This window comes from Onychostoma macrolepis, chromosome 06, assembly GCF_012432095.1.
Source record: "Onychostoma macrolepis isolate SWU-2019 chromosome 06, ASM1243209v1, whole genome shotgun sequence".
Classification (NCBI taxonomy): domain Eukaryota; kingdom Metazoa; phylum Chordata; class Actinopteri; order Cypriniformes; family Cyprinidae; genus Onychostoma; species Onychostoma macrolepis.
The window spans coordinates 19,965,936-19,992,223 of NC_081160.1; the positions used below are offsets into that span (position 1 = coordinate 19,965,936).

Consider the following 26,288-nt stretch of genomic DNA (forward strand, 5'->3'; position numbering starts at 1 on the left):
ATGGGTCCCCATAGAAATATCTCATTGAATTGGCCTGTCATGTGTGTGAATTTGTTGTAAATTAATGCCAAAGAGAAACAATGAAGTAGGCTCACATGATGCATGATATTTTTTCCAGTCCAGTCTGCTTTTCTAGGTATCTTTGGACTTTAGGCGAGACAAGAAATCCTAATTAACTCTACTAGGTATTGAGAATATACACCTAAATTTGGTTACTCCTCATTTGTGCAAAGGGGGAAGGTTTAAATGAGGTCAGAAAGAGACATGGGGCGTTTTCCACCCGTATATACCCAGCAGTGTTGTTTTGTGCGTGAGACTGTGTGGGAGATAATGAAGACTGAGCTGAGTTTGATATGTACAGCATAAATCAGAGAAAAGTGAGTTTAGTTAGAGAACTTCTAACTGATGGAAATGTTCCCATGAAAGATTCCCAACTTCCCAACTTTACCTTATGTGTTTAAAATGATTGATTTTGTTGATTTTGTGTTTTGACTGCTTTGTGCGTAGAGCTCGACTTGAACTGTGAACTGAAACTCAAATCAGTTTGCCTCGGAGCATAACAACCAAAATATGGAGGTCAGACAGACATATTTTCTCTTTGTGAGGAAAAAAATGCTTTCTTGTTGTGATGTTGGTCAAGGTTCAATTTCAGATTTAAAACAGAGCTGAAAACACCATCAATCAAATATGTGACCCTGGACCACAAAACCAGTCTTAAGTCGCTGGGTTATATTTGTAGCAATAGCCAAAAATACATTGTATGGGTCAAAATTATCAATTTTTCTTTTATGCCAAAAATCATTAGGATATTAAGTAAAGATCATGTTCCATGAAGATATTTAGTAAATTTCTTACCGCAAATGTATCAAAACTTAATTTTTGATTTGTAATATGCATTGCTAAGAACTTCATTTGGACAACTTTAAAGGCGTTTTTCTCAATATTTAGATTTGTTTTGCACCCTCAGATTCCAGATTTTCAAGTAGTTGTATCTCAGCCAAATATTGTCCGATCCTAACAAACCATGCATCAACGGAAAGTTTATTTATTCAGCTTTCAGATGATGTATAAATCTCAATTTTGAAAAATTGACACTTTTTTTGTCATCCAGGGTCACATATATCAATGAAACAAATACATTTTTGTCGTCCAGGGTCACACATATCAATGAAACATATACATTTTAACTAGGGTCTGCCAAGGGGTTGATGGAGCCTGAAAGAAATATTTGATTAAACGCTATATCTTAAGCGGGCATGGTTATTTCTGCCTAGGCCTTCACAAGCACAAGATCAATAGCTGTGTTTCCATCCAAAGATTCGAATTAAACTTATGCGCAAAACTGGAATATCACGTAAAACATTTGCAAATAAAGCACCGTTTCCATCCAACGAGTCAAAGACAACAAAATCATCACTTCCTGATAAACTGGCACTAAATATCACTAAGAAAACTAGGAGAAGCCACTGAATATAATAATTTTCATATAGGCCTATGGTAAATTACTTGCACCTCAGAGTGAGCAGACGTAACACAATAAATGCCGTCATTGCTTTCGGAGGTGGATGCCAGCTGTTTGGGAACGCAGTCGTGTAAGACAAATACACAGAAATACTTTGACGACAGACCATAACAACATATAGATGCTGTGAACGAGATCGGTCTGCTGGTTAGTCAAGTTATCCCGTCTCATAGCGCAAAGTCGCATGACTTTTTCGATGTGTATGGAGGAATTTATTCGGTAAATGTGTTTCCATCGTAGTTTATGCGCATGTTTTCTTATCGGATAAAAAGTTTGAGGAACACTCTGAGGAAGGCTGGGTGGCCGAGATATATACAGATATATATATATATATATATACTTTATTATAACAAACTTAATAAATGAGTCTTAAACTGTAGCTGCCATTATATTTTAATAAAGAGGATGCAAATTAAAACATTTGAAAACCCCTCTAGATAACTGTGGGGTGTGGGAAATATCCATGTACCTTGAGAAGCCAGCTTTGTCTCTGTTTTCTGGAACAGATGGCTGAAATGCAAAGAAATTTCTTTTTGCAGTGTTGCGAAGAAAATTATGGCAGTGATGACGAGGCAGAATTGGTTTCTCCCACACTGCCAAATCTGCTGCTCTAGCATTTGGTTTTAGTCTGCACCAAAGTTTCCAAGGCAACAATGATCTATTCATGGAAGTGTCACTGTCACAATACACCAAAGCAGATGTAATAATTCAGTTCATGTGAATCTAAAAAATATGCCATGCCTTGAGAAATAAAAATTCTTTATTACCTTTGCCCAGTATGTCTTGCTCTCATACACTTGAATAATTTCTCTCCTTAATCCAAATTGCCTTTCACTATTCAAAATGCCTGTTTTCCTTTCAGAAGAACTCCTGCCACAGTCACCCCAGTTATCAGCAGGCTTTCAGTGTTTGAGTGTAATCAAATATCTGAATGTTTTCCGTGTTTGGTTGGCGCAAGCACTGTCGGATTTGCATTATTGACCCTAGGCCTCCATTGTATGCGTTTGATTGGGTGGATTACTACGGCTGTTACAGAGAAAGATGGGATTGTCCATCAAGAGAGCCGAGTGGGCATATCAGCAGCTCCAGTGACCCAGGAGATTTACCAGGTTCAGTCAAAACGGAGACGTCTAGATCTTGAAATATCCCGTATTTCTTATCCAGGAATGGAATTATCAAGGGGCTTCCTTCGATTTAGTGTCCCTCAGATGATCTTGTTGGGAAGCAGTGGAATATGGATGGATGAACGGATGAGAATGGAGATATAGTTAGTGAGGTGAGGCCAGCGGAAGGCTTGAGATGTCAGGCAAAGTGGCGAGAGAGGGATGATGGGGATTCTTCATAAAAAGCCATATATCTTTCATGGACTGTGGGTTTTATTGTAGCAGTTGCCTGTTGGATGAGTTGAGGAAAGTGAGTAGATCCATTTCAGGCCACAAGAGGTTATTTGCTGTCAGTTAGACAACCAGTGACTGACAGCATCATCTAATGGTCTGATCCATAGGGCTTGTTTCTCCGCTCCTTCTTTTGAGCCTGGAGACCCAGTACTCAAACACTTTCCTAACCAATCACTGTTTAACCAATCAAAATTTTGATAAATGTCTCAGTGGTTTTTGTCCGTTCAATAAAAGTCAACATTTTGGACCCCATTGGCATTCATTGTATTTACAAAAACAGTTGAAATCGTATAATTTTCATTTTGGACCTTTAAGATGATGTCCTGGTAAGAAGTACTTGATACCTCATCCTAAAGAATTTACTCTTTGCCGGTTACAATAGCTCCATGATGGATGATCTGAAATAATACAAAGACATCACCACACTAAGGCGTAGGTCATTTCCTTCTCAGCCATCACTGATGAACCTCATTCTCCTTTCACCCTCCCCCAGAGGCTCTCTTCCTGTGTCTAGGCCTGCCATTGTTGGCCTAGTGCGTCCAGACATCAATTCCCCACTCAGGGAGAGATGAGAGAAGGTCAGGGGTGTAGGTCAACCCTCCTCACGCTCACAGCATAAATCCACCTCTGCCTATCAATTGGCCTCTCCATCTGGGTGTAAATAATGATGCTATTGTTGGACCAAATTGTGTCCAGTGTCCGAGCGATAAGCCAAATATAGTTGTTACGGCTTCCCAATGCCGACTTTAAAGAAGTGCTACTTCCACTGACCTCAGAATTTCCCTTAAACTGATCAGTCACCATGTACATAGTAATTGTCCTATTGCAAAATTCCTTCTATGTGCTTCTGGCTCTGTGATACAAAGTTGTGCCTCATAAAATTTTAGTTGGCTGAGAATGAATGCTACGTGCCATTCTGAACACTGGCAAACTTGAAGATCTGCTGACGTAATGTGTGAAACCATGTATGTGATCCTCATCATTTCCATTGAAAGGGATGTTTGACCTTTCCTTTGATGCACAGATGTCTTGATGTGTGCATGACTGCTTGAGTGTATTACTGTAATGAGATTTATCACAGGCTTCAGTCACAGACTTTGATCTTTGTGAATGTGTCTAATATTGAATGTAAAACTTTCAAATACATGTCTACAAAATAAAAATTTTTACTTTAATAATATCAAGCTCAGATTTTTTTTTAAAAAAGGCTTTCTTTTAAACTGATTTTGTTTGGTCAACCCTCTCTGGCACATATTTCACTTCTTATCTTCCTTTAATGTCTCTCTTTTAGCCTTTTTTTCCCTCTCATCCCCCAAACTCTCTTTCCACTGATGTCTATCACTCACTCTTGAGATTCCCTACATTCTAGAAACTGGTACATCTGGCTAATGTCACAGTGAGAGATGTCACTTCTGCATAATTGTCATGTGTGACAGCTGATTTGGAACCTCTGAGCGCACAAGATCTTTTGATGGGGTGACGATAGGGGGAAAGGGTTAAAGAGTGGGTCATGGAGAAGGGGGGTCATTGGGACAGAGACACAGACAGATGAGGAGGAGACCCTGCTGGCTCATCTTTCTGATGGATGCCCTGAAAAAATGAAGTGCGCCTAAGCAATGTTCCCTCTCATTTATTTCAGCATTGCTCAAAATAAAATCTCTCTGAGTGCAAATTCAAGAACCGTGAGTGTCATCAGGATCAACATGCTCAGTTAACTATGCAATTATGTTAGCCATGAACTACTCTGGTTAAAATAAAAATGTGCAAAAAATGTGCAGTGTTTTCACAAGTTTACACAATGACTTAAAATGTTAAAGATTTAAGGACTGCTACAACAGGTGTCCTATCAAATAAATACAACTAATATATTTTATCTAAAATATATAACTAATATTACATAAAACAATTAACATTATTATATAAAAACTAATATAATATAATATCATATATAATATAATATAAACACGTCACTCTAATTTAAGGAGCCAAATTAAACATCTTTCTTTGTCCAGTTTCCTGTGATTATACACCTCTTTTTGTGTTGCCTGTATTGCAATAATCTAGTTCAAGTATGTTTTGTAATTTTGGCTTTTTACACAGTGCACTTAGGATTTATCACTAATACCAGTTACTTTGGTGAGATGGTCCTTGTTCAGCTTTCAGGTCAGCATCTCTCCAGATGTCTGTCACTCCTATTTTTCAGTAATCTTCAATTCCTTGTTCTCCTGGCAGATATGTTGTATGGCAGCCATATCCGCTTTCTTTGTAAGGACTTGGAATGCTCTGTGTCTCTCTTGTTCCAAGATCTGTACCATAATCTAAATCAGGTGTTGAATGCTGTTTCTAAGTTTAAAGTAGATCACTCTTTAAAATGTCCTTCAGGAGATCAGACAAACTGTCAGATTCTCACATCTTTTTTTTCTTGGGTATTGTAAACAACACAAAGTCAGTCTATTGGGTGTTTAAATGCAGTATAGGGATACAAAAGGCAAAGAGAGCATGATATAAAGAATATGTATTGTGTCTAATTTGATTTTACATCTCACACATGCAACACATGGGCAACATTGCTCTCCTTCATGTTAAAAGAGTCTGTTGATATGCAGATTTCAAGCATGTTACTCTGACATACAACGCATATGTATTCACATGCATGTGCACAAAAGGGGCACAACAGCTAATACAAGGCCATATTGATATACATCATAAGCAGCTCTTCACACCCTCAATATGTCTATAGAATGGTGGAGAGGAAACTGCTTTGAAGATACTCATAATTTCAAGTAGTTCAACTACAAAAGAGTTCATAAGAAAGTAAAGTTCGCTCAATTTTAAGCCTTAAAAGATGATATTTAAAATATAAGATTTAATGGACTGTAAGTTAAATTAATCAACTAAATCTATTTGACAGCATTTATGGGAAATCGTATTCCAGAATGTGCTCCTTTTGAATATGGTTCGTCTTTGTGCGATTAGAAAACTGTTAAGAGGATGGATTATAACTAAACATTGGGATTTGAGCAGAAAATTGTTTTCTCAGGAGTTTAGCTGTGTGTGTGTGTGTGTGTGTGTGTGTGTGTGTGTGTGCACGCTTTTTTGTGACAAATGAGGACATAAATTTGTATAATGACAAGGGTATGACATAGGTATTACAAGGAGAAGGTGACTTTTCAGGACATTACCCCATGTCCCCACTTTTCAAAACGGAGTGTATTGAAAATCTGAAATAGCACAAAGTCTCCTGTAAGGGGTAGGTTTAGGTGTAGGATTGGTGTAGGGCAATAGCACATACAGTTTGTACAGTATAAAAACCATCACGCCTATGGGATGTCCCCTTTTCACAAAAACAAATGTGTGTGTGTGTGTGTGTGTGTGTGTGTGTGTGTGTATGTGTACGTGCTTATGTGCATGTGAATGTTTAACATGCAGCAGATGCTGGTTGTTCATACCCACTGGGCAGAGAGCAGATGACACTGTAGGCCATCTCACCAGACAAGAGCTCCCAAGGTAGGGTGTGGTATTTTTGGGTCCATCCATACATGCATAAGCATATGTACAGGACGTGTCCAAAGGAAGAGCCTTGACCCAGATAATTTTCAGTGTTAAAGCAAAATTATAAAATGGGGGGGGGGGAATATAACATTAGTTCAGTTAATGCCGTAGCAACTGCAGTAGCAGTGCATTTTACCAAACTCCGTTGTTATTTTAAACTTTTTTGTTTTCTTTTAAAGTTCATGTTTTTGCATGCTTCTAGGAATCCGGATCATCAACAAATCCATTTTAATTTTATTCATAGGACTTATATGACGCCACGCAAACTGTATAGTATGAAGCTTAAACTTGATCCTAATTGTACACTTTGCCATACAGGGGAAATTGGTACTTTTTATCACATGATTTGGGAATGCCCTGGGGTTGCTAACTTTTGGAATATGGTTGAAGAAAATTTGTCCACTATATTAAATGTTTCGGTCCCTTTGTCCCCATCTGTTTTTATTTTAAACGATCTCTCTGGTATCCAACTTAACAAAACTCAGAAACAAGTGTTTCTAGCTGGCTTGACAGCTGCCAAGAAATTAGTAGCAACAAGATGGAAACCGCCACATTCTCTTAATAAGCAATATTGGGTTCTCAAATTTATAGATGTGGTATATCTCGAGTTGTCCGCTGCACGCATTCACGGTGCAAGAGAGGATACCATTAGACTCTGGGCTCAGACTTTGGAGAAGCTCAAAGGTCTACTGATTTGAATTAAGGAGATTCCCCATCTACCTCACACTCACACACACTCTGGTCTTACGGCTTTTTTTTTCTTTTTGGTTCTTTTCTTTATATTTCATTATTATTATTTTTATACATTTACAGTTGTATTTACAGTTCCTCGTTTTGGTTATAATTGCCTCTTTTTTAACTGCTATTGACTTCTTTCAGCACTGTTGTACTGGTTTGAATGTTAAGGTTTTTGTATGGATATCTTTCTTTGACATAATCTGTAGTACGTGTATACTCTTGCGTAAAATTCTGAAGCATACTATATCTCAAATATTTGTTTTTCTGTATGTTAAAAGATGTCAAAACAACAATAAAAAATGTATTTAAAAAAAAGTTTTTAATTTATTATAAAATGTTTTTAATTTATTTATTCTGAATTCATTTAATTCAAGTCTACAGTTAGGCTACAGAACTGTGATAATTTAAAGTCATTTGAGTCATTGCCACTTAGTTCCTGACTCTCTAGTCATTCTGACCCACTAGAGGAGGATTCAGTGGATTGAGGTGCTCGAGTCAGACAGCTGGACGAGGAGCACAGTGCATCTTTCAGCTTCCCTCTCTGTTAGGCCAGATTAATTCACACAGATTTTCCTCCATTAATCCCATTATGGCTAACCACATCTACAAGCCTAAACACCCAAGCTTACACTGACAAACCCTCTCAGTAGATCTTAAAGTCCTTCTGTCTCACTTCACACATTTTTTTGGACTAATCTCGAGCAAGGAGACTAAAGTGGCAGATATGATCCTCCGTAGTGGCCGTGCACAAGGCATTGACGAGATATGGAAATGCTCAAGTGCGGTGGTCCAGCCCTAATCGTCAACATGACCACCTTGATAAACCAATGTTAGACTAATTGTCAGTCCCTGCAGATTGGAGACGAGGCATTATTGGTAAACTTCCGAAGTAGGTAAATCTTATACAGAGGTATCAGGGTACTCTCCGTCCCCAGCAAGATTTTGTGCTCGGTTTTCCTTAGACACCTTCACTGAGCGACTGATGCACAATTGTGGGAGGAGCAGTCCAGTTTTCGAAGTGGGAGATCGTGTGTCGAACAAATGTTTGTCCTGAGGAATTTTATGGAGCAAAGCACCTACTGTAATTGCAACAGAATCTATCAATCAATTTCATAGATTTTACAAAGGCATTCGATAGCATTCATCAAGAAACACTGTCAAAAATAGCGCGTCAACAATTTACGCAACATCTTCTGTGAAACCAGCTGCTGCGTTCAGATATACTGAGGCAATTCTGACTACTTCCAGATTAATACTGGCGTCTGCCGGGGATTCATGATCTCGCTGTTCCTCTTCATCCTCGGTAGAGGAATAGGGGATCTGGTTTTCAACGATGATATTGCCCTTCTTGCAGCTATCCAACGATCTCTCAACAAGTTTAGCGGCGCATTGGAGTGCAAGGCAGTAAAGATCAGACTCCAGATCAGTGCCTCCAAGAGTAAAATCCTTTGTGTTGGCTCCATCCGTGTCCATACCCCCATCCTTGTGGGTCAGCAACCGCTTGAAGAAGTCAATTACTTTACGTACATTGGCAGCATCATAGACCCAGACGGCAGCTCAGACAAGGACATCTCATGTCGGATTGGAAAAGCATCTGCAACAATGCCATGGCTAATGCCCATCTGGAGGTCAGTGACTATCGCTTTGCAAACAAAGATTAGTTTCCTAAGGTCGATTGTCATCCTGACAGCCACCTACGCTAGTGAAACGTGGAATTCATCTGCAGTGATCACTACACGGCAGAACGTTTTCCAACAAAGATGCTTACGTCAGATCTTAAAAACTTACTATCATGACCGAATCTCCAATTAAGAATTTCACCATGTGGCTTTTGGCCAACGTTATCATCGAATTCTATGCCAACCATTGGACCACTTACCTAAGGCCATCATACTGTGGACGCCTGCCCAGGGGAAATGGAAACAAGGCAAACTGAGGCAAACCTGGCACCACTCATTCATTGGTGATTTATGTGCTGTTGACCTATGATGGGATGAAGCAGAAGCTGCCACTGCCGATTAAGCTCGTTGGATATCTTTTGGTGCGTAGGAGTGCTAAGTATAATATTACTTTACAAAACCCCCAAAACAAATTCATTTTCTTATGTTTCCCTCTTTAGTTTAAAGCAAGGGTCCCCAGACTTGGTCCTGGAGGGCCACTGTCCTGCAGAGTTTAGCTCCAACTTGCCTTAACACACCTGCCTGGAAGTTTCAAGTATACCTACCAAGACCTTGATTAGCTAGTTCAGGTGTATTTGATTAGGGTTGGAGCTAAACTCTGCAGGACACAGGAACAAGTTTGGTGTCCCCTGGTTTAAAGTGTGTGGTTTAACACATTTTGTGTCTTCAAATGTTCAAATCAACACCTAATGCTCCCAAGTTCACTATGTAGTAAGTTTTTGAAAAACATCTTGTTCTTGGGCTTGTGGGAATCCCACAGTGGCAGAAAAATTGGAACAAAACCTTTTCACTGGGGCTGAACCCTCAATTTAACCACAGAGAACCTTTTAAAACATTTGAATGGGTCTTGCCAAAGTTGTGTTGGTGGCTGGTTTGCTATTATGAGATTCTGATAGTGTTCTGCCTCGTCTGACTGAAGTCTTTTAAGCTAATAAAGTGGCTAGAATAATCATAGACCAGCTAACACTTAAGAGGTGAGATCCAGCAGATATTTATGCAGATTATTTCAAAATAATTTACATGATGGATTTCATGATGGTTTGACATGTAAATGCCAGATCCTGTACTTCGGGAGGTTTGTTGGTTTGTTTTTATTTGCACAGGTCCAGACACTGTATATCTCATACTGCATCATGCTTGGGATTTCTTTAGTGTCAAATCACAGAGGACGCTTAAAAATTCTCAGCGCATGAATAAGTCTCTTTAGCAGTTGATGTCAGGCCTCAGCAGACCCCAGTGTCATCTCGTACCATAGCCACAGCCCCATTCGTCTTCATCAGGGAGGTTAAGTGACATGGCAGTACCTTGAATAATTGACGATGTGCTCTAATGATTGGCTGCTCAGTCAACAAAGCCGAGAGTGCACTGGGTCAATGAGAGCTGTGGTGTCAGTTGTCATGCTCTGAGGTGATGTCATTGCACCAATCCCCCATAACTCTTGAAAGAGCAAAAGACTGAGGGGTCAAACCAAATTAACTAGAACTTACTAGTTCTGTATTTCACAGTCAAATTAAAACAATACATTGACATGCCGCCTAGTACTGGAAGCATGTCTTGGCCTACTGCTTTTGTTAAAAACAGCTGCAAATGAAAATGCAAAAATTTTTGGCCTCAAATGGGTCTTTTTTTCTGTTTTGTACAAAGACAGATTAATGCCTAAGCATTATAGATTGTTACACTTAACATTACCCATCTCATAAAGAACATCACAATTTGATTAAATGCAGTCGTGAATCTAATATGATGTACTTCTGCTCTTTATCTACTAATTAATGTGAGGTAGACTTCAAGAATTCCCACAGCTGGTTTGGGAACATTCAACAAAACTTATGTCTCACAGCCGCTCTGTGTTTGTAATTTTGCAAAGCATATTAGCATGCTTTTCTCAATTTTAGACACATAATGTCATTTGTTCTCAGTAAGATCCATGGACTGCTTGTCTTTTGACCACAATAACTGTGTCCATGCACATAAGTGAACCTTTCATTCTGTAATTTGTGTTCCTCAGTTCCCCTTTTTCATTCAAGATAATTCAATCAAGCGATCACAAGTAAATCACTCTGCTTTCCTGCGCCTAGAGAACAAAGAGATCTCATCAGAGGAGAGTCGTGTCCTATGATTGCATACGCGTGGTCAGGTAGTTGCACACAGTCAAACTGACCTGGCACAGTGAATACAATAATTTTGCATGCCTGAGGAAAAAAAAATCACCAAAACATTGCCATTTATAATGGGGTTCATTGTCGTTCAAAAGTTTGGCATCGGTAAGATTTTTTCACGTTTTTAAAAGAAGTTTCTTATGCGCACAAATCATTTATTTGATCAAAAATACGGAATATTGTGAAATATCATTACACTTTCAAAAAACTTTTTTCAATATACTTTAAACTGTAATGTACTCCTGTAATGACAAAGCTGATTTTTCAGCAGCTATTACTCCAAAGTTTAGGAAGTTCAAAATGAAAACATAAAACAGAAATCTTTTGTTACATTGTAACATATTATATAATTATAACACATATATTATTATGATATCTTCGCTGCCACATTTGATAAAATTAATGCATCCTAATTGAACAGAGAGAGCACAGCTGATTTTGAATATGGAGTTGTTGTAATCGTTTCCTTCTGCTTGTCAGAAAGAGTTTCAAATGCACAATTAGTCCCTTGCTTCATATTCTGTTTAAACTGACTGCAGTTACATACTCTTTGCTTTCTCCATTTGGACCCTTGAGTTGCATTTAAACATTAAGAAAACAAAGGATGTTTCTTTTTTACCCAGCCCTCCACTTCAGACTCTTTACTTTATTTAATATATCTCACTCAATCCACTTGTCACCAATTATGTTCTCCTCATGTTTGTTCTTTACCTCTTCTTACCTCTTGTGCTGTTAAGCGGTAAAAACCTACTTCTTAAAAATATATTTAATGCAACATGTATTGTATTGTATTTTTTATAAACAAATAAAACCTTGCCATGCTTTAGCACTTTAGAAACATACTTTAACAAACTCATACTGGCGCTTGTTCATGAATATTCCCCTAAGGTAAAGAAATCAGATTTGTAAATCTGTATTTTGCTGAGCCAGCAGCACCATGCTTTGCTTTTGCCCTACACCATTTTTTCTTGCTTGTTATTTATTGTATCAACTCCTAAACTATTTCACTGTGGGTCATTTTAATAACATTCTACTTTTACCCAGAAGTGCTTCATTTTCTGCGGTATGTGGTGTTGAAGTCTGGATTTGCATACTGTGCAAAAAATAAAAAATAAATTATCTGAACTTGTGCGTGTACTACAGTAGAGAAACAAACACAAGAGTGTGTTTTATGAACTTGATGGAATCCTTGTGTTTCCACCTGGCTCCAGTTCCCTTGAACAATTACACACTCCCATCTCCAAACCTGCCAAAGGCACAACCGTTACGCACAGGCTGTTTGGCCTCTCAGTGATGGTGTTTTGCTTGTACAGAAACAGATCCCCTCTGCAGGCTAGGATGGGGTCAGCTGCTGTTCTGTCAATGGCTACTGACCCTAATGAGGTGTACAAACGGGAGTTTCTTATTAAAATATAGGTGTTTTTTTCAACTGTTTGTATCATGTTAGTTCATGAGTTATACCAAATTACTAAAGGTGGTCAGTCCACTCTAACACCCCAGACAGCTTTTAATATTTTTAGAATAAACATTCTCTCTCTCTCTCTCTCTCTCACTAGGAGAATATATATAGTGCATTAATGGATGCATTAACTAATAGGAACTTTTTGTAAAGTGTTACCTGAACTGTTTGTATTTTGGTGTTAAACATTATGTATGCAAGTTATAATACATCTTTCTGTGGTTTCAAACAAGGATGGGAGTCTCATTTGCATCTTTCCCTTCTTTGTTTGGATGCAATTCAAATGCCTAGCAACCACAACCGTGGGAGTTGAAGGCAATCAGCAGTTGATACAATGACATGCGTGTGTCACTGAGTTCAGTCTTCTATCAAGGGATGAAACAGGCATCAGGTGCTGGTTATAATTGTAACTAAGAGCTGGGAGGAGACTGGGGGAGTTATTGGATAGTTTGTTCACTTCAGCATGAAATCTCATCGGAACTCACACGGTTATCAGACAAAATTAATTATGCACACAACCCTGAGATACTTGTTACAATCAAGGGATGGGATAAAACCTTGAAACACTTACACTGAAGGGTCTTGACGTTATGTTATCCCATGGGATTTACATTTAATAGAATAACACAACTCGTATAAACGTGGAAGTGATAACTTTTATAAACAAATGTTTAAGAGATCAAAGTTTGACTATTATCATAATGGGTTTCATCCCACTCAATGGTCTAGTATTAAAATATAGAGAATGGATGTAAAGTTGATGTGTTATGGTTTACATTACCAATGGTTAAATTTGATGCATATCTAAAAAAAATAAAACATCCACAAAGCAGGAAAAAGGAGAGATGATAAATAACAAGGATACAAAATTTGAATGCAGATAAAACAGATCTGTAGCCAGGAGTCACAAATCCTGTTTAGTGGCTCTAGCTTTAAAACGGAAGTTATACCACATTGAATATTTATTCATGGAAATAGGACAGAAAACAGAAAAAAAGTATATATAGGCCCAAGTATAAATATTAAAATGCATATTTTTTTAATGACCAATACCTCATTTAAGACCCAGAAGTCTAGGGACATCTACTGTGTATGGGGATTGGGTATAAAATTATAAAATTTCAACTTTGCTCGTGAATATTAATTATTTAACATAAATCCAGGCACTGGCAAATATAGTTGGTGCTATCCATAACAGGATTGATGCTTACAACATGCATGTTCGTTTACTGATGCAATTTTCTGGCAGAGGCCTCTGCTTTGTCTTAAAGTTGATGTTTTATGAGGCCAGCTGCAGTTACTTATTTACTTTGCATTGTGGCCAAGCAAAATAAAACTCTTAAAATATAATCAATGTTTCACAAAAGTGGGTGGGACAAACTGCATCTCCTTAGCATGCAATCAGAGCATGGTACAACTTTTGATTTTAAGAAATGTTAGTTCGTTTTAGCTTATGTAGTTAGCTAATGTTAACAAATGGAACCTAATTGTAAAGTGTTACTAAAATCAAAATTCAACACCAGTCTTTGTTGAACTATACTATTTAGATGTCCGTTTCAGAATAGGTTTTTTTTTTTTTTCATTCAGAAGACACTTTTATGCAAAGCAGCTAATGGAAATACATCCTCAGGAGGTCCTTACAAGTGCTACAATACAAAGTTCCAAAACTGTTAGGAAAAGAACAAAAGTATGAGCTAGTAAAGTGATGTAGGTGAGACACCTATGAGACCTCAGTCCTGCCTGAAGAGGCACACCCAGGTTCAGCCTCTAATCTTTTGATAGAGTCTATTCATTACTTGGCTTCTATAAGTGCAGGCTTGCCATTATGGCAAAGGGTTAATCTGTTACTATTTGCTTCTCAAGTTGACACACTCTCATAGTTGTAGACCTCGTTTATCCACTTTAGTCTCGTGATAGAATGCAAAGATATCCGGTGAACCCAGCAGGTTTCCCTGTGTTGTGCTAGAAGACAATAGGCTTGTTTTATTGTGACGGTTTTAGACGCTGCGGCTGGGCTAATTGCAACTTCAAACCACGGATCAAGCCTCTAATGTTCTGTTTGTTGAGCATTTCATCTTATCATCTCTGATATTTAGTTTTAGGACTGTTTAATCATCATCGTAAGCTGTTAATTAGTCTAGGATATGTGGATTATGCCTGCTGATATACTATCTTTGTGTCTCGCAGCCCGATCTGGCTCAGGCGGGCAAGAGTTAAACAGCCCTTCCTTTATCTGCTGAACTGCAGAATGCTGAGCAATGGTGCCTGATGCCATGACAACCAGAGGGCCGTTCAGAGAGAAGGGTGGCTGAGGAGTAGGCGTGTGGAAAGAAAAGGATGACAAGAAAAGTAGACCCAGGAGAGAAAAGAGAGAGAGAGAAAGGTAGAGAGGTGAAAGAGAGGCTGATTAAAACTTGAGAACGCTGTAAGAAAAGTGGCCAAGGGGTGGAGAATGACAGAGAAAGACAATGAGACAGAGGAAGGGGGCATGGGGGTGGGGATTGGCAGACGCTGACTGCTTGTTACCGAGTGTCACCGGAGTATTGCATCAGTCCAAGTGGGATGCTCACATTGCAGGATGACATCACAGGAGCGCAGACTGCCTGCCACCCAGAAATGGAGACGAAGGGAGGCTGCCTCTGCCTTTGCTAGCTAATAAGCCAGTGTGCTTCTATAGTGTGCTGCTCTTTTTTTGCAGAGTCATTAACACATCGTTGTCATTTTTGGGGCTGCTCTGTTGCGCACGCGCTAGCACAGCAATACCGGTGATTTATGCCTTTTCGCACCCCTGAAAATCCCGCCAATTCAGGACGAGAAGTGAAGAACAAATACCAGACAGTATGCCTAATCGTTTAACTCGAATCAGAGCGTACATTATCCAAGACACATGACTCCTTCTGCCGAGTGCGCCCATTAGTGCAGCCCTGTGGATAAAAGAGACTGATATCTAGTCATGCTTGAAGGTGTATCCGATAATAAAGAACTACTGTTTCTATAATGTGTGTCCGGTCCGTAATGAGCTTTGTGAGTTAGTCATATGTGGTCTATATTTATCATGGAGATTGCAGCAATAAAGGGATAGTTCACCAAATGGAATTTTGTAATTTAGTCACCTTCATGTTGTTCCAAACCTGTACGACTTTTTTCTTAAGCTTCAGTTCTCCTGGGGATGGGAAAGTTTAACCAGTATAATTCTCCCTTTATGTTCAATGGAAGTAAAGTCATTTGGGTTTAGAATGACATGGAGTAAATGATGAAAGAATTTTCATTTTTAGGTGCACTATTCCTTTAAAGAAACATCTCTAGTTGTTCTGTTTTTTTCTTTTCTCTCAGTTGGCTTTGAGAGAAACAGCTTATGGCTTATTCCAGGCAGCGAGACAGTGACAGAGAGAGCAGCCTGATTCTCATGAGCTCAGCAGAAAAACAGAAAAGGTGATCGCTCTCACTGTGTGTAATTTACAGTGGATTGAAATTAATTTCCCCCTCCATGATATCAGCTGGGGAACAATGATATTGCTTCTTTCAGCTTTCATCTCCTTTATGAATTATGTATAATGCACACCAGTGGTCACACAACAACTCTGGGTTTTGTGTGCCTCTTCAGTGCCGCCCTTATGTCTGTGTTAAATATGGAACAATGAAGCCGCCTATTTGCATCTGAACTGAAATTGTACTTTCCACTCTAGTTGTTACAGTCACAGATAAAATATGAGATGCTCACGGCTACATTTAGTCAATACAGAAACAGCACAGTCAGGATATTGTCACCCAGAAAGCAGGCGACTTTTATATTAGCATGTTGTCAAAATGTCCTTCCATTCACCATCCTCAAATCTACATGTCATGGACGTACCTTTAAAACTCCCCTAACCCTTCTTATTGCCTCCTTCTTTCAACAGGATTTGGCATCGTTTAGCTGGGTCTTGTAGTCAGGCAGATTAGAATCTCATTCTGCTAGTCATGCCTGCCTTTTGGGCTCACAAAATCTACATGTGGAAATGCATTTCGGCTAAGTAATTGGAGAAAAGAGTGTGTAATAATAAACCTTGTAGGTATAGAGTGAAACATCAGCTAGCAAACATTACAAAAGCTAAAGACATAAACCTGATGGCAAAAAGTAGGTTAATATAGGCTAATATAAGTTATATATGCAAATAGAATTTTTTATTTCAAAGTTTTGTGGCTTTTATTTCTATGTGCTATAGACTATATGCTAGTTTACTCCTAAACATTGACAAAATAAACTTGTAGCACATATGTGCTTTTAAATTTTACATGGAGAAATATTGATGACTCATCCTGCACTACACAGATATTTGTTCAATCATTATGCTCTCGAGAACTGGCATAACCTTTAATTGGAATAACTTTATTATTTAAACCACAGAGAAGACCATGTTTTTAGTTTGCTGGGTATACATTTCTCTGTAATACAATTAATAATTTGGGACCAAACATTTTATTTTAATGTTGGCATTCATCATGTCTTAGTTCATAGATACTCACTTTGGTAATTAATTAAAGATTGCAGTGCATATAGTTGGCAAGATCTTTTCCTTTGTATTTTACACATCTTGGACCAGCCAAATCTGAATACCCTGCAGACATACCATAGAAACACTGTTAGCATTTAGCTCTCTGTCCAATAAGAGGACAGGCATGGACCAATAACAAGCCGCAGTTGGTTGTGCATTAAGGTTTCTAAGGCACACACACTTTTCTGACGCTCAAATCCCATAGTCACGTGTGTCTTTCTCCGGTGTTGCAGAGGCGGCTAGCAATACACTTTAGTCCAAACCAGACATTCTCAGTCTCAAAAACAGAGTGACCTCAGATAAATGCATCAGTCTTGAATTTACAGCTCGTATGGACATAATTTACATGGTCCTGTGGCATTTATTACTTGCTCATTATGCATTGGGTGTAAGTGATTAATATTTTCCCACAGCTTTTTATGGATTACTGTGACTGTTCGGTTGCTCGTCATTGTTTTGGATCCATCTGCTCATGCTGAACTGAAGCATGGACAGTGACAATTAAGCAAGTTTGACACAGTTGACAAGGACAGCCTTTGTCAGGCACGAGCCATCTGGAGGTTCCTCCCTGTCCTGCATTAAAGAGATGCAAACATTGTGATCCTATTTTTTGCTCTGGCCATAGAGAGACATTCTCCCTCTTGATGGATAGATCACACGTATGAGAACAGAGGGGACTGAAAGAGGCGTACAGGGAGACAGATTGCCATCCACAATATAATTGTTCCTAAAGCAGACCACCAACCTGCATTAATGATATGTACATACAGATGAAAACCTGAAGCACAGGCAACAGTTAGCAAAAATTACATTTTTGCAAAATGCCTGGAGGAAGTTCAGTATTTTTCTTAATATTTTATATTTGAAACTTATAAGACTGACTGACAGACACAACACAAACTGAATTGAACTTTTGACCGAAAGGGTTGTTTATTTGTTAATGTTAGGCTACTTCTTTTATTTTATTATTAGCATGTGTGTTCTTTATTTCATTAGCACAAATGAGATTGTCCAGAATTAATTCGAGTTTGTATTTCCAGACGCCCATAATAAGCCTTTTATGAGCAGCTGTTTCTCTTTTTATGAAGCTTCTAATGTATTTACTGATATGCACTGTCAATATCGCCAATCAACATGCTATCTTTTACATATACATAGCATCAAAATCAGTACTTCCTTCCAACCGAACTCTGTTCTCTCCATCAGTTTTGTACCTCATGGTAACGGTTCGACCAATAGTATGTCGACTTCCGCTCTTCGAACAAGTTCATTGGATCATGAGAAACACGCGGCTGCAAATAATGTACAAACTCCGACTTTGGCAACTAGTTGGGAGAGCCGTGCATTCTGATTGGCTCCCAAATCTGGAGTATGCGTGCTCCAAAGCACCTACAGTGCCAGTGATCCGTTTTAAGACGAGTCCATTGCGTGCCGGTGAAGGGGTTCAGAAAAATGATGTCACTTGTGAATGAAACGACACCGTAACACACGGCGAAACGACAATAAATAACTACAAACTCGGTCTTCTTTTCCCGTTTTCAATTATTTATCGTATGTATTAGCCTCTGAAACGCAAGCACGAGTAGAGTAATTTGCTCCACGCGTGTCGGTTAGAACAGGTCCGCCCCCATACTGTGCGCACCGAATGGACTCGTCCTCGTGAAGTGAAAGGGCCGGTAGACCTGGGGAGCTGATTGAAATGAAGACTACTGTTTCGTCATGGTAGGACGGAGTGGATTGTAGAGCTGGTATCTACTTTCTGTTCTGTCGGACTGTTAAGAATTTTTTTATTTTAGTTTATTTTATTAAAAAAATGTTATATCAAGTGATACCGGATGAGTGAAGCCTGGTGCTTTGACAGCTTTCATGACACGCAGTTACTCTGAAGCAGGCATTCAGACTGTTAAAGTTGAGCTCTTCGTTCAGTCAGACGAGCTTTTTATGTTGCTTTCATTCTTCTGTGTTGAAAATTTGATTTTACTCAGTTCGGTAAGAGGCTAGTCGATCACCAGAGGACTCAGACCATGTACAATACAGTGTGGAATACGGAGAAAGAAGATGACGACTGGAGAGACGTGATGATGCCCTATTCCACTGAATTAATATTTTACATTGAGATGGACCAGCCGCCAGGTATAGATAAAACAATTAATCTAACAGCACGCTTAGTTCACCCTGATAATGTATATTTTGTCATTTCCTCACTCTAACATTGATACAAACCTATATGACTCTTTTCTTCTCCTCCAGGAAGCACAAAAGGTTAGAGACTGACAGCCCCAGTCACCATTTACTTTCATTGTATCTTTTTTTCATACAGTGAAAATGAATGGTGACTCAGATGTCATTCTGCAGATCTCCTTTTGTGTTTCATGAATGACTTTTAGCGTATTTAACATTTACACAGTCGCATTATCTGACATTGCAGTCATATGTATGCTTAAACAACTGGAGCTTGCCCCTCTTTATAGTTGAAATGTATTTTATTTTAATGTTGCGTACAGCGAGCCATGTATGGCTGGCATTTAAAAACCCATTTCGCCATCTTAAAATCGTTCATTTGCTGTCAGCTTGTCAGTAAAATGTGCCTTAATCGTACTTATACAATGCACTGTCTGCATTAACATTATCGTGTACATTTTTAAATGCATCACAACCGACTTCTCACTCAGACATGGGAGCCATATTAAAGCCTCTTTCTCCCTGAAGAGAGTGCAACAGTCTACATCCCTCTGTAGTTTTTATTTTAAAGTAATAGTTCATCTGAATACGAAAATCTTGTCATTTAGTCACCCTCTTATTATATCAAATCTGTATGACACTTTTTTTTTTTTTTCAGTAGAACACAAAATGAGATGTTATTGTGTCAGTCTCCATTCACTTTTTGCATCTTTTTTTATACAATGGAAGTTAATGGTGAATGAGATGTCATTTTGCATATTTCCTTTTAAAGGTGAACTATCTCTTAAGGACCAGAGTAAACGTCTCTGTATATATCTAGTAATATTACAAGTTTGCATGTAATTTGGGCCTGTAAATGGTTAAATGAAAATCTTTATAGAGAGATTGTGTTACAGGTCCTGCTATAGTCTGTCAGTTTTTCCTCAGGAGATTTGGACATTTTGCATGGCTCACCACAAATGGTATTGATATGCAAAATGTGGAGAGATCGAAGTGCACTCTATGAATTGGTTTGACACCTTAAGTGGTGTTACACAGGATCTGCTCCTGAGCCATTTTGCAAATAGGGACTATACAACTTGTAGACCCGTGAAGTCACAGAATTATATATGGTGAAAGCTCTTCAGGGGTCTTTTGGAGTAAGTTTCCCAGCTTTCTGAATGTTACTTTTGGTGTTCTGCGCTCCTTATTCAAATTCAGTGCCATTCTCTTGTCATTTATTAAGCGCTGACACCATTTTATTGCCATTAACAATGATGTCATAGACTGGAAACTGGATCCCATTCAGAAGTCACAGGCATAGTTGACAATGGGTCGTTAATTCATGTCGTTAATTCCTGCAGTAAAGAGACGGATGACACTTTTGGAAGCGTGAAATGTGAATGGAATGAGAAAAGAGACTGTGTTTGACAGTTTTGCATGAGGCTGTTACTTTCATGTTACCATTGTGAGGGATTTTAAGACAAACTGTGTTTAGTCCAAAAGCACAAAACCCATTTTGTGCATCATTTCTTGACAGTCCATCTGTAACGTTTTATGAAGGTTGCTAGATTGTGAAGATTGTGGTGTCTTTATGTATCTGCATATAGTTAACGGTTTCTTCATCCAAATGCAGCCTTATTCCAAGAGTGGGCAGAATGAATCATTTTATTACGGTTATGATATTCTCTGCGTTGTTCAAAGGAACAATGCCTAACGCTCAGTTCTAACCTCCTCGTTTCCTAGAAAATGAGCTGTGGTGGACTGAACGGATCTGGAAAGCAGGATTCTGGCTTGAATAGCCCTTCGATTGCTCTGCCACGGGGATGAATGAGCACAGCACCGTGTGACCAACCCACACATTAATCTTATCTTTCATTCTGTGCCACTGCACACAGGTTTATCAGATCTCTCCTTTTTTCTATCCGTCCGTTTGTCCCCATGTACGGTCAATAGCCACACATTGACTTATCATCTGCTTCTTCCTCAACTCACGGCACTTCATCTCCGGGACGCTGTTAGAGAGGCACTGCGGGGACAGTGAAATCCGCCTGGTCTGAGAGAAGATTGGTAGATTAGAAAGAGTGACTCGGAAAGGAAAGAAACAGGACGAGGTTCCCGTGCAGATGTTCATTAGAATATTTATTACAGCTGAATTGAGATGTGAAAGGCTCCGAGGTACGGTCCTGTATGTGCGTGCGTCTGCAAACAAGCAAGCGACCGCTTTGTTCCATTGCAGTGTCCAATGAGCACAGGTGCCACGCCGCCCCCAGGGGAAAGTTGGCCCCTGTCTCTTAGGGCCAGTGATGTGTGAGTGTAATAAAGGCTGCTGGAGCAGTGTGCTCTGGCTGGATAACAAAAGTGCAGCGACACCACCAAAGGGAAAGTCAGCTTCTAACATCCCTCAATGGACATTCGTATGACATAAGGGATGGAAATGTCACTATCTCTCTTGATACATGGTTCTTTCTTTGTTCTGTGCCTTTTCAGCTTGTTCTGTCTTGAATGTATTTGAGCTTGTTCATTCATAAATGTCCACAGAAAATTGACATTATGTTGAGGAAGCAGGATTTTCTTTAGGAGAATGTGAAAACAGCATTTTTCTTTCTCTGTACGTATAGACATATGTGTACATAACAATAAAATAAATATAGCCTATATGTGTATATATAGTAAATATATATAAATTAGTGTTTAGGTAATCAGCACACTTTTAGCATCTGGTAATCTTACATTTCCAGCAATGTGGTTGTGAAGCGGTTCGATGCATGTGTCCCGGTTTGTGTTCGCCTCAGCGCGTGTTAGCGTCTTTGCCTTGTCTCTCTCTGGGAGGAGCGCTTCCCCCCTCCTACATCATTCCCTAGAGCTTTCCGCTCTCTCTTTCTCATATGGTTGTGTCCACCTCCCCTCCTGCTTTCTCATTGGCTGCTTCCGACTTCTCCATTGAGAGGGTTTGTTAAGCCAGCAGCATCTGAATTTAGGAGCAGGGATTTTCCCTCTGGCTTTAGTCTGAAAGGCAGAGCGAGCGAGGGAGGGTGGAGAGAAAGCGAGAGCGAGTGGGAGAGAGAGAGAGGGAGAGGGAGAGAGAGAGAATAAGAGGACTCGTGTCACAGACAGCTGAGTGCAGGCTGTATACATGCAGCTCAAAAAGGATCCCGAGGAGGACGGTAAGGGAGACACCATTCTTCTTTTCTTCTGCTTTTTCACGGTCACTGTCTTTGCTTTCGTCTTTTCTGTCTTATGGCTATTGTAATGCTCTGAACAGATTGTCAGGGGAGCACAATGACAATTAGTGTTTGTCCTATTGTGTGGGAAGTGTCCTGGATCTTGTGTGGATGGAAACATGCGCTCTTGTCAACATGTATTATCGTAAGAACCATGCTTTTTCCAGGACGTGTAATCCTTGATAGTTGTACTTCATTTTTCTTGTTTTGTGATTTTTATTTTATTAAAAAATAATTTGAGGCTGTTGTAAGAGTTCAGCTGCAAGGATTGTCTTTTAGTCATTCATTAGGAGCGGATGGTGACAGTGCATCATGATAATATGTGCACAGAGCGAGTATGGTTTCACATGTGATTGTGAGCGTCCCCGATGGACTATTTAAACCACCCATGTGCTTGGTGACACTTTTAATTCATTCCCCCTGGATCAGGACGTGGCAGCCCTCGCCTGCTGCTCCCCTCAATGGCACTGTCATCACTCTCTGCCACACGCTTTTTCTCATGCTAATGCACCCCCTAATTTGTACATACAAACCCTAAACTAAACTGTTTTGTGTTTGTGGTGTCAGTCTATGTTTGTGTTGTCTTTTAAAGTACTGTTGCTTTATCGGCTCCGTCACCTGTAGAACCAGAAGTTTGAGCATATCTTTTTGTTACTGTGCACAAGAGCATGGCTGCAGAACAATGACCTCTGGAGATGATGTTCTGAGCTGCATGTTGCCATTTATATTTGTTTCCTAAACAATGGACTGCTTGGTTGCCGATCGCCATAGGCTTTACCTATGGATGTATAGTTTTCTTTGTTCAGACTTGCGCAGCGCTGCATTGCCACTCACTCCTTCTCGTTCTTTCTCATCCTTTACATCCTACATCCTAGTCACTTTCTTTTTCTCATGTTTCCATTTTCATCTTTCATTAAAAGTTTGTTATTTAGAAAATATAATAATATTTTGAAATTATAAAATATCATCTTACAATTGATTTAAAAAATAATTCTACCCTAATTTATTTGTTTTGCTTTTATTGTGAAGCATGCTGGGCTAGTTTACTGTTGTAGAAATTTAAAAAATCTTTTCACTTTTGTCATTTAAATTGACCCCCTTTGTTTGTTCAGTTTTGCCATAAATCATTATCGTAATTAGTTTGAATCTGTGAATGGTAGCTTTAAAAATGTGTGCATTCTGCGACTATGTGGACTTTCCATTGTGTGCCCCCCAGATGCAATATCTCTGACACCTAACACAGATGGAGTGACCGCTGTAATGAGATCACCTAGTCACATCTCTGCCTTTTTCTTGCTCTGTTTCCTTCCGTTTTCCATGTTCTTTTCATATTCACACCCCGTCACTAGCTCACAAAGATAACCAAGTGTGTGTGTAGGACAAAGGTGGTCACACACTTACAGAAAGAGCTGACAGTGGAAAACTGGTAGGCAGGAATTTGAGGTTTCAGCTGGGCTTGTGCACCTGCCTTTTGGCTGCTGTAGAGAGCGAGTGAGAGAAAGGGGGGGTCATTTCCCTTTCTGGTGTAAGGCTGCTACTGTAGCTCTGAAAGGGGCTTTGTGACTAAATGAAATATCAGGCTGAAATATATGCTTATATATATATATATATATATATATATAATATAAATGTGTGTGTGTTTTCAGCTCGCATGTTAGTATTGAATAGTGAGAGATTGAATCTCGGTTTATTGTGTCTCTAAATTACATTAGGGAGTGGAGGAGGTGAGCCACGTGGGTATTTGCAAATGTAATATTAATATGGTGATTATTGTGTTGGCGTAGAGGGAACAGAAGGTTATACACTGTCAAATGACTCTTCATAAGCTGCTATGCTGCACAAACAGTTCCCTACCAGGTGGTGAGCGCTCCCCCTAAAGTTTGTGACGACAGGAAAGTGCACAGCTTCCAAAAGTCATTTCTTTGAAGAAATGTTCATTTTCCATTCAAGGCTTTTGGCTGGTCTCCTCTCAGACCAACTGAAATGTTGGAATAGTGTGTGTGCCACCTGCAGGAGTAGAGTTTGGGTGGGGATGTGTCCGTTAGCCTGGCTTTGCTTTGACTGGTTGAAGCCGCTCACCCCACCAGACTAAGGTGTTTCCTGTGGGCCAGTGGAGGGAGGAGTTGTCACTGTGCCCAGGTCTCCAACTACACTCATGCAGTCTCACTCCAAAAACCGCCACTGCTTTTAATTAATGACACCCTCAAAGAAAGCCATTCACACACCCCTCTTCCCGCACACCGAAACTTTAAAGAACCATAAAGATCTTCAATCCACAAATGTTTGCAATGTCGGGAAGTAATAAAACTTCAATGACAACTTTATAAATTTAAAGTACTGAAATGGCAATACAAGAAAGTGTCTTTCTCTCTCTCTTTCTTCAGAGAGTCTTCATCTCTTCTCTGATCTTTAACGATTTTATTATTATTATTTCTTATTAAAGGAACCAATTGTGAGCGGAGCAGTGGGTCATTCCACAGTGTGCCAGCAGCAATGATTCATTCATTGGCTATAGTGTGCATTGCATGTCCCTGTGGGCTTTTATTTCCGTGACTCCCCTCCGGTGTATTGAACCTTAGTCTTGCCTCTTTTCATTCACATAACAGATAGAAGTTTCTTTGGCTAGAAGGGCCCAAGGGTTTCTAGACTCAGCTCGGACATCTGTATTCTCACTTGCTCCATGCCTTCCCCATTTCCTATAATGCAGCAGACCACTCCCCCTCCCTTGTCCTGGCATAGATATACACCCGTTCTCACGCAGCCTTGTCTCTGCCAGGCTAAGGACAGGTGGGTGACTGTTTTTAAAGAAACTTGACTTTTGTAATGATGTGGTCATATTTGAATTCATTATGGCAATAATCTGCATGAGCCACGTCCTCCCTAAACAGTCCGCTGGTATTGCTTGGAGTATGTCTTTGGTTTCACTTAAAAGCCTTCTGAATAAACCTGTGCATTGAGAATGGAGTGGTACGTTGCTGTTTCAAGGCCCCTGTTGCAAGTTTCATCTAGGTCGGGGGAGGTTAGTTTGGCTTGGCGGTAGGTGCAAGGCTTGAACACTATGTCTCTGTACATTTCAGACGGAGTTCCAGCCTTCAGTTTTTTTTTTTTCTTGTCTCAGACTAGTCTTTGCCAACTGCAACTGGTCTTGAAGGTTTCCCTGAAGCACTTGAACACAAAAACACGTGAACACCACCTTGTTTAGAGCAGCTGCTGTTGCATCCCTAGATTCAGCTAGTCTTGCTTAAAGTTGTGTAACATTAGATTTGCATGACATTTAACCGTCATTCTAGTTTAGTTTTGGCTCTAAGTTTGAAAAATTCACATCAGGAGATTAGACATGAGAATGCATGCTGTGAAGATGTAATACACAGCACACTCTCTCAGCGACATTTCTGTGAGTGAGGGTGTCATGATGCACTGCATGGCTGAGCAGCACGTTCTGGTGACCCCTGACCCGCAAGATAGCAAGAGCATCATCAGCATTAGCTTTCCAGCATGCTGTTGCAGCAGCTGTTGTTTGCTTTTGCTGGCAACAAAGGAAGCCTATCACTCAAAGGAAAGGAACCTGTTCATTACATATTCAGCAAGTAGAAGAAAAGCAAGACTAGCAGAGAAGGTCATTTGTTTTTTGTTTACACTTTCGCTTGGGCCAAACGGAATATGTTGTTGTTGCATTTTCCGTGAAAACTGATCTTTTGCATTTTCAGTGGAAATCACTGTTGCATTTTCCGAAACAAGCTCGTCTAACTACACATGATGTGACGGAGGAGAGCGTATTGAAAGGCCATCTATGGGAAAATTAAGGGCTAAAGGTCAATAGTTAATCCTGGGCGGTAACCTTCCTACTATTCGACTGTCAGTAC

General features: G+C 39.6%; 1 protein-coding gene across 4 annotated transcripts in view; it reads left to right on the plus strand.

Annotated features, from left to right (window-relative positions):
- pik3r3b (phosphoinositide-3-kinase, regulatory subunit 3b (gamma)) overlaps positions 1-26,288 on the plus strand; it is a 146,520-nt gene that overhangs the window by 110,182 nt on the left and 10,050 nt on the right. The window contains exon 1 of one of the 4 annotated variants that reach the window (XM_058778105.1): positions 18,717-19,174. The exons of 2 other annotated variants lie outside the window; for them this stretch is intronic. In XM_058778105.1, coding sequence (XP_058634088.1) covers positions 19,066-19,174 — 109 coding nt within the window. In that variant the 5' untranslated portion in view covers positions 18,717-19,065. Of the gene's footprint in view, positions 1-18,716; positions 19,175-22,328; positions 22,369-26,288 lie in introns of those variants that run through there. One more of the 4 variants, XM_058778106.1, reaches the window with a different exon arrangement.